Here is a 15,916-nt window from a genome sequence, read left to right on the forward strand (position 1 = left end):
TCTTCACAGGCTCCTATGACAGCATGGCTCATTTCTGAAGCCGATCGGGTTGTTAAAATGCATTGCAGTCTATTAATGGAGGTTCTGTGTTGAGTAATGAGTGCAGAGACAGGGGAGAAACACCCAGGAGAGGCGGCCATCTTTTTAACCCACTTTTTAAAATTCACTCGGCCAGACGTGGGGAGCTTGCATGGAGCCGACATCAGTGGTGAGAAAATGCCAGTCTAAGCTTAATGAAATCAGTAGGACTTCAACATCTGAATAGGAAAACAAAAGCAAAACGGCAGCAGAAAGCGAGAAAGCAGAGATTTGAGGGGGATTAGAGTATTCCGACAGTCAGCAATATGTTGTGAGAGACGAGGAAAAACCTGGGAGAAGCACTTAATGACTTTTTTTTTCTCATGACAAGCACGAGCGCTTGAGGCACAGCTAGTTTATGCATGTGTGGAAAATGGAAGTTACACTCGTATGTCAAGCCGTAAGAAATAAGAGCCACCGGCACGCTTTTCTGAGACGTTCTACTGGTAACTAAGTCACTTCACATCAACAGCATCCATCCAGCCTCGCTTGCTTCATGCTGTTTACACACTCCGACAGAAAAAAAAGAGAATGTAATGGGTCAAAAAGCCCTTGAGATAACATCTTCATTTATCGCTAGCTGAAGCAAGAGCACATAGCTGTGAATAAATTACCAAAGTACAAGACAGTGAAGTTGACTGAGTAATGTTTTCTTTACTAACACAGCTAGTGATTCAACAAGTACAAAAGTCTTTTCCACTGACTGCTTGTTAAAGAAGCTGGATGGATGGATGGATGGATGGATGGATGGATTGATGGGTGGGTCATTAATTGGATGGATGGATGGATGGATGGATGGATGGATGGATGGATAGATAGGTGGGTGGGTAATTGTATGGATAGATAGATGGATGGATGGATGGATGGATAGATAGATAGATAGATAGATAGATAGATAGATAGATAGATAGATAGATAGATAGATAGATAGATAGATAGATAGATAGATAGATAGATAGATAGATAGATGGGTGGGTAATTGGATGGATGGATGGATGGATAGGTAGGTGGGTGGGTGGGTAATTGGATGGATGGATGGATGGATGATGGATGGATGGATGGATGGATAGGTGGGTGGGTGGGAAATTGGATAGACAGACAGACAGACAGATAGATAGATAGATAGATAGATAGATAGATAGATAGATAGATAGATAGATAGATAGATAGATAGATAGATAGATAGATAGATAGATAGATAGATAGATAGATAGATAGATAGATAGATAGATAGATATGGATATATAGATTCTCAGTCTAAACAAAAAACGTATCTATGCTAGCCAGCTAGACAACTTTAACTTGGTCAAAAAAGTCAGTTAAAAATCAGTTATATTCACAATATTGTTCAGAAAATCTAATTATTAAGTTCGCAAGGCATAAAAACATGTAGAGGATTAACAAATGCAGATTTCAAAATGCACTGGCACTAAAAGCACATATGCATCACCTAGAAATCTATTTGATGTGTGTTTTTAATCACACACAAAAATCTTCCATATAAAAATGATCCATTCACGTATTTATGATGTGTCTTAAGAATAAATGTATGAATTTATCAGAATGCATGCATGAATGAAGTTTGAGCACACTAATTAATTAGCTATGCCTTCCAGATGAAGCACTTTTTAACAGATGTCTAGGAGACGTATGTGTGCATAAATGACTCTCACACCGGCCCTCAGGCAATCATCCTTATTGTTAAGCCTTGAAATATGATATCTTGAGAAAAAAAAAATCATTGAAGGAAATAATGGTTCTTGTTTTTTACTTCTGCAAAGTCTTTTAAATATCGACCACGGCTTTTGACCAGACCGACTTCTGCAAAGTTTGCTTGCCAGCAGGAAGTTCACAGGGTCAGTCTAAACTATCTGTCATTGTGTACTTTATAAAGCACATTCACAGTCTGACTCTATCTCTGCCAAGATATTGTGACAGTTTCTGCTACTACAGATAAGGACTGAAGGGCACACGATTGCAAAATTCAGAGCATTTGATAAGAGTGAGGTATTAGACATTTTTCATTGTCAAAATACTTCCTTAATATAAAGACACAAAATAAGTAAGAGATTTATAGGCTGACTTCCTTAAAAAGGAGGGAGAGGGAGTATGTTATTTTTCCAATTGTGCATAAATTACACACTTCAGCTTTAATGAGTGACGAGTGATAGTGTTAACACCACACATGCGGTGCAGCACTGGCAAACTAGACACGCTTCAAATCAATTTCACAGAAAAAGTCTCACATAGTGAGTCACCAAAAACCGAATCAGAAACAAATATTCATCTTCCCAAAAAACACGACAAAAGGGCAAAATCTTTTGTATGGTAAACAGTTGTGGCAATTTCTAACTTCTGTCAGGGAACATTTGTGATGAGGCGCGATTTATGAGGATCGATGTGATTATAGGCTACGATCCTTTTTTCTGCTGACGTGGAACCGGACAGACTTTCGAGAACACTATGTGATGACTGTGGGGATATGGCAGGGATAAAGTAAACACGATTTAATACACCCTTTTCTTCTATAAGAGGATGTAGGAAAAGGGTTAAGTTCATTATTTTGGGCAGGTCATCAAAAGAAGAAAGTTCTCTTGACAAAAGAACTGGTCAATAGGATTCTGACAAAAAGCTCACCACACAATTTCAGGTCATGAACATGATAAAAAAAAAGCTTGTGAGGATGTTATATACTGTATATCAAATTAAACCTGCTGATTCAGATGATACCAGTTCATTATCATTCAACATCCATGATACATCAACACGGTCCCTAATGAAATTGCCAAACTGAACACATAATACTGCACTTTACCTTAAATGGGATGTCTAGCTCATGCTAAACACGGCCAAAGTATTTCTGTGCCCTCAGGGTTTGTATAAGTTTCGGAAAGTTTTTTTCGAGTATGTGAAAGATGTCAAGTCAACTTTATTTATAGCGCTTTTTACAATGCAGATTGTTTCAAAGCAGCTTAGTTATTAATTTAGTTAATTTATATATATAGCCGCTCTGGAGAAAATCGTGATGTCATCGTCCAGCTCAGTTCAGTTCTCATATAATGGTGTCCATGCAGGCAGATCAATAATATTGTTGAATATTAAATGTCCCGAACTAAGCAAGCCAAAAGCCAAAGGTGAAAAGGGCGACCGTGGCAAGGAACCAAAACTCCATCAGGTGACAGAATGGAGAAAAAATACCTTGAGAGAAACCAGGCTGAGTTGTGAAAGTGTGTTCGTTTGTTCCCGGCATTACGTTGACGAATGCCCAGTTCGACGCTGGATTTGCAGGTCGTTTGAAACTGAAAGCTGGAGCAGTCCCAGCAATAAAAGATCCCGGTCATGAGTCGGAACCGCAGGCGGTAAGTCAAACTGCATCAAATGTCTGTGTTTTGTTGGGAATCGGCATAAGTGCATATAATGTAAACAACACAGACGTGCAATGAATCAAAAGTTTGTGTGTTTAAATACATTTGTTTAGCTGAGCACCATAAGTGTCCATTTGTTTATTCTTAAACAACTCCGTGCTCGTGACTCTTTAGCTCCGCCCACGGCACGCCTCCAGGAACTCGACTTTTTCAGAAAGAATCGGTACATCTGTATCTGTCTTTTATAAATCTGATAAAACTAAAGACTCTTCGGAGATATGAAGGATGCAATACTACTCTATAGGTACTCAAGATTAACATGAGATTGGCAGAAACTGTGTGTTATGTACCCTTTAAAATCTTGTATATTCTGTTCATTCTTACACAGAGACCTCTATCACTTCTACTATCACCTCAGATGGGTGGTGTTTAAGTATGCTATGATTTCCCCCCTCTAACTCATTTCATTAGTTAAATAGTTGGCACAACCCGGGTTCCAACACTCCTCGCTCTCAAGAATGTAGTCATTATAATTAGCTTAATTTAAGAACAATAGCAGTTCCTCACAAGTGTAAGCACATGAGTTTGTGTGCATGCGTGAGCTTGTGATGAGGGAGTGGGAATGACTTATTATAAGCAATTCAACAGAATTATGTGAAAATGACTGATAAAAGACTTATTTATAGTGCTCTGGGAGGCTGATCATGAATGGATATGCTAATACACTACAAAAGGAAATTATGGAATGATAATTCCAACCTCTCCTTTGATGACACAAAAATACACTCTTGTGCATTAATATTCATATTGCTCCCTTAATATTCGACTTACATTTATGCACAAGCATTTCATGCTAATTGGTAATGTGGCACTAAAACGATCTCTGCTTGCATGAACGCCAAAAGTAGCTCATAAGTTTCTGTGAGCTCTAAGAAACTTTGCCTGTCATTGGCTCTGTTCAGAAACCTTAAATATTGGTTTATACTTATATTTCATTCAGTATTGAAAAGTATTGGTAAAAAGGTCCAGAACAAATAAAAATGTAATTACTGTAATCAAACTGTTCACTTTTAGCAACATTCTAACATCAATCTCTATTGAAATTAATTGCAATTTATTATTATTTAAATAGGAATTTGAATTGGCCACATCCCACATCCCATTTGAATTGGAATGACAGGAAAAGGACTGTAATGAATCTCTGAGTGCAGCAGAGATTACGTATTTTTGTAGGCCAAAATCTGGAATTGAGTTAGCATTTTAGCATTTCCTTTGTCCCAAAGTTAATGGATTTTTTGAATGGGTTTCTGGTTAAATGTCTGAAATAAGGTCTGTGGTGAACACAAGCTCAAGATATTTTCATGGTTTATTCTACAACATAAAATACATTAGCAATTCTCCCTTGTGAGTTCTTAAAGCTTTTACTTGTCTTCAAAAAGGCAGATGCTAAAAAGTGGCTAAATAAGACTGCAGTGGATGTCAGGGACATTGAACGTCAACACGTCAAACGGGAAAACTGTCTGCTTTCATAGCCTTGTTGTATTTATATGAGCACTCTTGCAAACTATTTTAACTCAAACTTTTAGGAAAATGTTTTTTTCATGTGACCGTGGTGTAGTTCGTTTACAGCCTATGTTTAGCTTTTACTTCTTGCGATCGTATTTAGTCTTCAAAATTCATAAAAGGTGTGTTCACTTGTGAAGATTACATGATGAACAAAATGTGTAAAAGCCTGTTCAAAACAAGAACGGTAAAGATAACTATAGCATCCACACCAACGAATTATATTGTTCTGTTTATTATGAGCAGTCCTGTTAATCTGCTGCTTTAAAATCAGTTTCTGATTGGCTGTCAATCTTTTATTGTTCATCAGCTGTGTTGTTGTGGTTATAGTTGTGGTGTGGACTCTGCTATTCTTTTACATTTTGAGTGTTTTTTTAAACTATATCTTTACCCGTTATCGTTATTATTGTCTTTGGTGTGAACGGGCCTTAACCCACTGGGGTCGACAAACGCGCCCGCGCGTTTTGCTGGATTTTCTTCACATTGTAGCACAATAAACTTAAATTACTCTGTCATTTATGGTCATACAGAAAAAAGAAATATAAAAAATAATCTGTGATATTTCTACTTTTGTATGTGTCCACTTACAATCAAATCAAAACATTGTGCTTTTGTAAAATAAAGAAAATAAACAGGGTGTGCTTTCTGCCTCCCCGTCGCGGTGAACTTTTTTTTCTTGAGCACGTCTATAAACTGAAACCAAACTCAGCGAATACTTGTCACACATTTATGAGCCATATACCTTTATAAACATTTAAGTGTGTACTTTTGAATGATCGGATTCAAACTGAAAACAAATATTCTCTGTTTAAGTAATTTGTATAAAACCAACAAGATGTCAACGAAGCCAACACTTCCTAATTATTTTTAATTTGACCACGCCCACGAGCACAAAAGAGATTGACATGCAAATCTCCACATGGAACGCGATTGCGCTCATTACCTCAAAAACAAAGCACGAAAAAACTTCACAAGTCTCTGCTTTTCGTCGAGTTTGAAAGACGTGCCGTGAGCTTACATTGGATTTACCTCAGAAGAAGAAGAACGCGATTTGAAGACAAGAAAGATGTAAGGTAAGAAATTCTTACATATTAGTTTGTTATTGTTGCATAAATTTCACATTGCAGTTGAACTGTTGCTAGATATATGGTGAATATTATAATATTTAGACCCGTGTTTACTGTTACTGTGTTTGTGGATATCTGCTCAAACGTAGATATGTATATGGTAACCATAATGTTTTATATTTGAGCGCGATCGCATTTGAATGTTTGATATTTTGGATCGCGATCGCGTTTGAAAAGCAAAACGCACCAAACGGCTTCATATTTTTACTATTATCTCATTTCATATCATTATAATGAATGGAAACATTTGAAGTAACATGATAATCAATATATTTTTCTCTAGTTTAGTTGTTACTGAAATCTTTTGGAAGATTTATAGGCTGCTATAGGTTATTGTTATTATTATTTTATGCAGCACTGCGCATAGCCTATGCCTACAAGGCACAACAAACCTGGTGTTCATTATATTATATATTGTTGGAAACATTTGTGTGTGTGTGTGTGTGTATTCTGTAAATTTAAAAAAGCAATTTTAACCAGAAAAATCTAAAATTTATTCCCAAAATCGTGCATGCCTTTCTCTTGATATCAGTATGTTCACTTTTTTTTTCTTTCAGGGCCCAGATGCCACTGAGTCCTGCTGACTTCAACATTCACATGCGTCTCTGTACATGAACATGGTAAAGTGAAAATCAAATACCTTGGAAATGAAAGGTATGTACAATGTTTTTATGAATGGCAGAAAGGTCTCTGTCTTTGGATCATTGTTTTCAATAAGTGCTTTTTTGTCATTTGTTGTGTATCTTTGGATTATGTTGTGTTGTAAATAAATCCAAACAATCAAAAAGCCATTCTTTTTTAAATCTCCTCATTCTTTGTGAAAGGTTGCTCAGAATGACAGGGCCTGATAGCTCCTAATAGGGCCGTTAGGGGAGGGTCTTTGTCTTTCTCAGGTGTGAAAAGCTTACATATTAATGACCTCCCGCATAAAGCTTTCTCACACAAAACACGTCGTACAAATTTTAAATCAATATATTGTCTTCTCTGAATGAGCAGTCAGGGTGATTTTCACATAGTTTTGGAGCAAATATTCTAGGCTACGTCATACAATTTTCAAAAGTCTTGTGAAGAAATAATCAGTATGGGTTTCATGGCCTTATTTCAGTGAGAATTTTTTTTTGTATTTTCACAAACCATGCATAAATGTCATTATCTCAAAACTACAAACTTTTACATACATGCTGCTGATATATTATTGTAGCAGAGTTTGTGCTGAATACAGTGTAATTAGACTTTAGCCATGAAAATGTCACAAGTAACAGAAATAACCACAAATGTCAGAGCATGTCAGAACACCTCCAGGGCCCAGAAAACAGCTCAGACCCCAGAGGGTTAAGAATCATAAACTTTTGTTGGATAGCTTATTTTCTGCAATAATCCAAAAGCCTATGGAAAAATCCTATTGGGATTTGTCAAAGGTATCAGAGTGATGCAAACTTCGAGGTTGGCCTAGAAAAATATCTCTTCACTGTTAATGCATTCTGGGAAATGTGTTTTTAGGCAGGGCCAAAAACTAACTTTTTGCCACACCTGCAATGACCGGTGAATTTACCAGCAATAAATATTTTTTACCAGCCATGAAACATAGATTAATCCTTATTTAAGTTACAGAAGTTATACAGTCTAGAGCAGTGAGTGATTTTCTTTGCCTTTTGTTTTTTGATGAACATTAAAAACACAGACAGCAGAAGGAATATTAGGCTGCTGTCAGATCCAATATACTGATACACAGGTGTTTTCTTTCTCAACTGTTTGCGTTCACTTAAGACATAACTGACTATGTTTATGACGATACTTGCCAAGACTGGCATTTTGACATTATTTAGTTTGAATATATCTGTTCAAGCGCAAGATGACGTGAAAGAGGGCTCAATTCAGTATTGCCGCTTTGTCTGAGAAGCAGATTTCTGTGCAAGCGCTTCGGTAACGAATAATGAATTGAGTTCCCTTTCGCATCTTCATGTGCTTGAATATTTCAATTGCCAAGGCTTAAACTTTCGTGAATGCAGCACTGGCGTGTCAACTGTCCCGAGCGTCGTTCACGTTCATGTTCTCACAACATTGCATTTTTAGAGTTCATAAAAATGTTACGGTGATTGACACTGTTTCATATACTCACCAACACTGATTTTTTACTCGCATTTGGCGCTTGGCAAGTGTTAATTTTAGACTGCCTATAGTCCACCCAAGTCCACAAAGGTTGATTAATTAAGTATACTTGTGGGAAAAAATTTAAATTCCTCAACTGAACTGGAATTTACACAACATTCCCAATTCAGAATGGCGCACAAGTAAGTTTTGGAGCTATTGCGAACTGTGCACTGTAATCCTATTTGTTGGAGGTGAGAGGCTAGATTGTCTCTCACTACGGGTCCTCTGCCCTCCCCGGTTTCCCTGTCACCTCATTCCTGATGAGTCTGTGTTGTTGATGTTTTCTGGAACTCATTTCGCCAGCCCTGGAGGTTAATTGTCTCTAGCTCCCTCATGTCTCTTATTGATTAAGAGCGTGGGCTGGAGCAGCTCAACTCATTGGCACCGATTCACATCACCAGGAGGCAGGGCCTTGAACCTTGTCACTCCAGGGAGGACTGTTCCATCCTGGGCTTGCCCACAGGGACCCGAACCCCTGACCACCACTGGCACAGGCAATATCCTTTGTTGAACAGCCTGTGGAACTGCTCTAGGCTGGTCTTACTCACTGTGAAGAAAATGGAGCAGGCCATGGGAAAAGTCATTCTCAGCCACAGCAGGCGTGAGAGACGCTGCTAGCAAGTGCTGTCCTGCTCTCACTGTGAAGCTGTCAATCTCTCCAAGATGACACTCCGTGACGGGCCTGTCATAGTTCATCATCACTGATTGAGACACAGGACCCTGAGCGCAAGTTACAGACAACAAGTCCAAGAGCAAGTCTAGACATAAAATGTTTGTCGGGCAAATGCGATAAAAGAAACAAGACGTAGCCCATAAGGACTGTCATCAAAAAATACTTTTTCCTCGAAAGAGGAGCGACCTTGCAGTAAATAAAATAAAATGCAATTTATCTTCTTCATGTTCAACATACTGGAGAGCAACCAACTGTCATGGAAAATACACAAACAAACCACAACATTTTCCTTATTCCATCTCTCAGGTTTAAAAAAAACTGATCATCCAAAAAATGAAAATTCGGTCATTATTTACTCAGCTTCATGTCGTTTCAAACCTGTATGCTGCATTTCCGTTTAGAATCTTTAAGCTTTTTTTCCATACAATGACCAGGTGTAGTCATTACGTCAAATACAGACGTAATGACTACACCTTGTCAAAATAATCAGACAGTCCAAGACATGGACTTCTTCTATGGTGCTTTTACTATTATTTTATTTTTTCCATACAATGACAAGGTGTGTCTATACAAGTATGTCAAGGACTGTACACGTAGTCCATATAACTATATTCCAAGCTCAAAGCTATACAATAGCTTTGTGTAAGGAATAGACATAAAAATAATCAGAAGAAATAGACTTTATCTATGGTGTTTTGCCTATTTTATTTTATTTTAGTCCATGGGAAAAAAAGAACAACATGAGTTTGAGTAAATAATTAGTGAATAATACATTTTGGGTGAACCATCACAAAACCAGTGAGCTGAATCAGTCAGCACTAATCTATAATTCCAGTATGGGATGAAACCAACAGTAGACGCTATGACAAGTTTCCTCACTACATTCAGTCTCTCTGTAAAGCCTTGCTTGCTCCCTGTCCACCCACTGCCATCTGCAACGCTCGGCTTTGGACACACAGCTTGGCAATTGTCCGGGCTGGCAGTTCACCGTGGCAATAACCAAATGTGCCCCTGTTCCTTACAGTTGTCAGAAAAACAGACATAAAAAGAGTGACAATCACGAGAAGCGTGTTTGTGTGTAACGACAGTAGTAGAAGAACTCATCACCTTGCTTTTAAAGACGTTACTGTCATTCAAAACCAAAAACCTGTGAAACTGTGATTCACGGCTGCGGGTGCACTTTTACTCAACAGAACTATAAACTACAAGTTATATAGAGTAATTTACATTTAGACACAACATGCCCAGCTCTTCTGGTTAGTTTTGTTCATGAAACGAAAATAGTTTTTGCTTTTTACAGGAATGTTTATGTTGCAAACACAGGCAAGATGAAATATCACCATTTATGGAAAGTCACTTGTCCAATTAAATTAGTGGAGCGAAACAAACTATTTGTATAGTGAATATTATATCGTATATAGTACTTATTATATGTTATAGAAATGTTTTATTTTAATATGCAGTAATAGACATTGCATATTACAATTGCATGCAACTGAACATTGTTTGGAAAATTTGTAATGACTCAGGAATGAGGAGAAAAACTGTTTGGAAACATTCTATAAATCTTTTTGTGACACTGATATTACTAAAGCCTTTTTTCCAGACAGATTGTATTACAGATAGTGACATGGATGGCTTACCAAGCCAATGCTCTCCTGTTATCTTGCCAAATCCTTCACGATAGGCTTCCCAGTCACGGAAAAAGTTAACAGAGCCATCTTCTCTGCGTTGAATCACCTATAAAAAGACAAGTTAGAATGTCATTGTTGTACAGTTCACCATGCAGAGGTGATTCGTGCATTAGCCCCCTATACAACAGGAAAATGAATGATTGTCATTTCCACAGCGTTAATGCAAACTGGAACCTCCCCCGATTACTTCTGCCTTGTGGTGTAGTTACAATATACTATATTGCGAATACTAACCCCTGACCCTTTGGGCTAAACTGCCTTTATGAGGGATGCATGATATATCATTACCATATCAGGCTGATATTAGATTTTCTTTTTTATTCATCAAAATCAGTTTGTTTATATATAAATATAAATAAAATATCACAGTTTAATTTGTGTTATATATATGAGATTGATAAAATATTGTTACAATATATATCAGTTGATATCAAACATTAATTGTGCATGCATTCTCTATTTATCTAATGTTTTATCTTTCAAAACATGAATCATTTAATAATACTGATAAATGTTATCTTTAGCAAATCCCAAAATGAATATGCATGCACATATATTATGTATACCATAAAATATGTTTTGCATACTATGCATTATAATGTTGTAATTTTACTATCAGCCATAACATGAAAATAATTATCAGCTTATCTGTACTGGCCAGAATCTGTGCATCCGTCATTTTTGAAGTTACCTTTCAGTATTGAATGAAATACATATATTCACATTTCTCTGAGCTTGACAAAACACGCTCTAGGATTGTATGTGGTGTATGTGATGCTGTCTTAGAAATTGGCCAACCTACTCTTTGGAACAGTCTTTTTTGACAAGAACACACTGATGCCTCAGAAAGCTGTTTAGGTAGGCATGTCACTAGATTTTGGAACATATAAGTTTTGTGACCATTACCAGACAGGCGAGTACAGCATCTTATCATTATTTTATGTCAACCCTCTGTTCACTTCTACTTAAAACCAGAAAGATAATGAATCCTAGTGTTTCAGTCTCTAGGTAGTTAACACACTGTCTCTTTCCTGCAGGTAGATCCTTTGTCTTTGGTATGCAGATGTATTCTTTACTCTTAGAGGAATGAAAAGGAAACATGTAAATTGACTGGAGATGGATATTTCAGGAGCGCGGTACAGAGGACGAGTGTAGAGGGGTCGGAGTCCTCATGGGAAAGGTGACGCATATGTGGAATTCAAAGTGAAATTCAGACACTAATTGACTCCTGATCCCTTTATAGAAGATTAATCAGGCAGGCAGTGGATCAATGGCTGTTGAAAATGCCAGCAAAGGAGAAGTCTTGCCATCAATGTAAATGAGCCAAGCACAGTGCCCTCCTCACATGCTCACCAGTGCTTGCCAAGACGAAAACACACATTCCTCCAGGGACAGTTCCCACAGGGACATCCTCACCTAAACAAGACAGGAACGAGGAAATGCACCTTCCAACCTCAATTAGAAATTTTACAATTATGAACCTGTTTATGAGATGACAGAGATGTCAATGTGTTTGTTTCAAATAAGGCGCACACATGCGTTCTTATGTTACTCACAACGAATAGTTTACTAAACAGTCCTCCCCCCCTTCTTTTAAACAGTGGGCCAGAGATGTGTTACAATTCCTGAGTTTGGAAAAAAAAAGACTTAATTTAAGGGGCTCCGGGCCTAAGTTCACTGTCATGTGGCGTCCTTTCATAAATTATCTCCAAAAACCAATTATAACTGTAACTGGACGAATTGATGCTGTCGTCAGGTATTGCCTTTGATCTACTGATGTTATTCTTTCTCTTTATTGTTTTCTTTATATACACGATGTAAAAGCACAATTTATGTATGTATGCATGTTGTGTTGTTGGTTGTGTTGTTATGTGAATATGTATGTTGATTGTTGTTTAAATAAAAAAATAAAAAAAATAAAAAAGAATAGTTTACTCAAAAATGTACCTTTTGTCTTTGAATACAACAGGTGATTTTTTTTTTCAATCAATTTCTTTCTGTGAACAAATTTGTAATTTTTTTTGGCTCTATCTGATATATTTTTATATACTGTATATTTAATTATTTTTTAAATATTAAATATTATATATATGTGTGTGTGTGTGTATGTGTATTATATCATATTTTGAAGTATTAAATATTTAATATTTTCTGCGGAGCAAAAAGAGTGAATTTCTACTAAGCAATTACATTTTGTGAACAAATACATCAACAATTTTATAATTATAATTAATATGTGTTACAATTATTTTAAATAATACATTTTTCACAAATGTATCAGATTTTTTGTCATTTTTAAATATTATAACTGTTATGAATTATTGCAAGACAGTAATAAATAAACAGAATTAACGATTTCATAAATGTATCTGATTTTTAAACATCATAACTGTTATTAATTATTGCAAGATAGCAATAAACACAGAATTAACGATTTCAAAAATGTATCCGATTCTTTGTATTTTTAAATATTACATCTTTTATTAATTATTGCAAGATAGCAATAAATAAACACAGAATAAAGAATTCCCCCTAACCTCTGAACTATGAAATGCAACATGTACTTTGTGCACCGCACTATGAATTGCTATGACGCGTGAAAATACAGTTTGTGCCGCTTGAAGCGCACGCATTCGCATTGACGTACTTGCGTTGGAGTTTGTTTCAGGCCTGAATGTACTGAAGGTGTTTTTTTTCCTCATTAGATGAGTTTATGTTTAGCTAAGGTGTTTTATGTGCGATGACACACAACATATAGATTCTGAAGAGAAGACCTTTGACTGAGACCTCCCGGGCATGTGATCTTAGAAAACACAGCTGCTCTCTCAATAAAACATGCCAACACTCTGTGCAGGTGCTTTGGGCTGCATTCAAAATTAATGGATGTGGCTTGACTCTGAATAAATCCTTTCATTGGTGGTTCTTCCAACCCACAGAGCAACCAAACATTTTTTAATTATTCACCATAATCTCTGTAAATGAACACTGAGTCACCTCGCAGTGGGCTCACTTAATCTTTATTGTACCTCGAGTATAAAACAGGTAATTAAAATACAGGGAAATTTTCATGTTCCGATAAATATTTCATAAGACCTGCTTTGAATATTCCCACCGGCGCAGCACGAGCAGAATTCAAGCAAGGCGGCATTTAAGTGTTGGAAAATCAGTTGCATATTTCAGGTGGGCACATCCCGGGTCATTCCGAGAGGGAATACTCGGGGGGTATTGGGGGCTTTACTGTGAATATCTCAAGCGTGAATAATAAGTGAATATCCTAAACATTAATTTATTGTGAATTTTATATATTATAACATTCAATAATAATAATATGCAATATTAATATAATATATACATTAGTGTCTTCGGGCTACTAATTTGTGCGCAAATATAATTTTTCAGCAAATATTGGTTACTTGTGATTAATATGATTAACTGACAGATCATTAATTGAATTGATTGATTAAATAAATCTACATTATTTTCATCGTGAGAACTGTCTTCACCTCTTGCTGTCGTGTTCCTCTGTGCGTCTGTTTCCTAATACTGGAGCCACACTCCAGCTGATCCAGCTGTCCCAAAAGCAATTTCTCCTGTTACAATGAATCTCCAATGCCAGCAGAGCACACAACAGCAGTGGTGAGTCCTTCGACACAGATGAGGTTCAGCTCCAGGCCGCTGCATCTGGCCGCACTTTGTCTGACGGACTAACACAGGCGGATGACCTTGTTCCACAAGAGACGAGAATGAGATGTTCTTCTGTTTCACAATTGCCAAAGAAGACTCCATATGTACAATTCAGAGAGACGGAAAATCGTACCTCCTTAAGAGTCATGTGCTCAGAAGGAGAAGCAGCCTTAAGAATCGTCTTGTTATCTCTTAATTATCAACGCTTTAATTTGCGGCACTACGGCAGACGGCACACAGCCAGGCCCGGGGGAGTTCTGAAACACCTCTAGCGAGCTGGTAAAAATTAATAATTGTTCTCAAAGGCTGAACCTCCCTCATATTAGTTGAAGTATTTCATTTTCAGTCCATGTAAAAGAGGAAGTGTGTGAAAGATTAAAAGGAAAATGAGATTTGTGTTGAATATTCAGAAATGATGGAGTGTTTTGGTTCCCTTGAGCGAATTAGATTACGAATTTATTTCACCGTTTTGAAGCCGGTGGCTCGGTTTAATTCTAAAGAAAAGGAAAAGAAGTGAGAGTTTATTGGTCTAACAACAGTTCTATAATATCTGATTTATCTTTGGGAGTGCAGGTAATGACCTCGGTAATTTCTCAGGAGATATCCCTTGTAATCTTCTTCATTTTTCATTGTTTTCCTATGTTGGTTCGAGGTGAGAAGTAATTCAATTGTTCACAGGATAACCACAGGCCAGATAAGACATTGGGGAGACCAGGGCTTGCTGTCACAATTTTCTCACCAATGAATATTTTTCAGGGAAGGATCATTTTTGAAAGCCAGTTTCTGGTTAGGAACATACATTAAAGTCTTGGCTACAAAAAAAAAAAAAACATTTGAACATTTACCCCGTTATTATTGCCAAGGGAAAAATGCTGTTTATTTAACAGTGGAGCATTTTGCCACAATATACGGGCTAAGTTGTCACAATAGAACCTAAATAGACTATTAAAGGCTTTCAACCTAAATTATAACAGTAAAATAACTATGATACACGTCTGATATTTTAACATAAAAATATCGTTATAAATTAAATGACTGTCAGCAAGGGTGTAGGACTACACAAAGAAGATTCAAAACACAGAGTTGAGCAAAAATCCATAAGGTAATTCACAGAAGGTTCAGACTGACACAACTACACACATACTGACTTAAACATAGACCAGACAAACACTGAGTGAAGGTGAGGAACTAATATACACATGGTGATGAACTAAATGAAGAGCAGCTGTGATGATGATGATTAGTTACCATGGAAACAGATGAGTGGTAGGAAAAGTTTTAGCAAACTAAAAGTCCATGAAAACAAAACTAACAAACACATGTGATAATTGACATTAAATAGTTGACTCTTATCTTATCAGTTGTGGTTGATAATAAAACAATTAAAAGTTATATATAACTTCTATAGCTGTCATAACTATTGCAAAATAAAAATAATAAATATATATATATTTTTTTTTTTTACAATTTATTATTTTTATCACACTTAAGACTTAAAAATAGTTATTAATAAAAATAGTTATTAAGAGAACACTTCCATTTATGACAACTAACCCCGATCACCCTCAATCTAGATTGCTA

General features: G+C 36.6%; 1 protein-coding gene across 4 annotated transcripts in view; it reads right to left on the reverse strand.

Moving 5' to 3' along the window:
- fibcd1a (fibrinogen C domain containing 1a) overlaps window positions 1-15,916 on the reverse strand; it is a 158,687-nt gene that overhangs the window by 29,906 nt on the left and 112,865 nt on the right. For all 4 annotated transcript variants that reach the window (XM_079897233.1, XM_079897232.1, XM_079897230.1 and 1 more), the window contains one exon: window positions 10,601-10,697. In XM_079897233.1, coding sequence (XP_079753359.1) covers window positions 10,601-10,697 — 97 coding nt within the window. The remainder of the gene's footprint in view (window positions 1-10,600; window positions 10,698-15,916) is intronic.

The sequence above is a fragment of the Squalius cephalus genome (genome assembly GCF_949319135.1).
Source record: "Squalius cephalus genome assembly, chromosome: 16".
Taxonomy (NCBI): Eukaryota; Metazoa; Chordata; class Actinopteri; order Cypriniformes; family Leuciscidae; genus Squalius; species Squalius cephalus.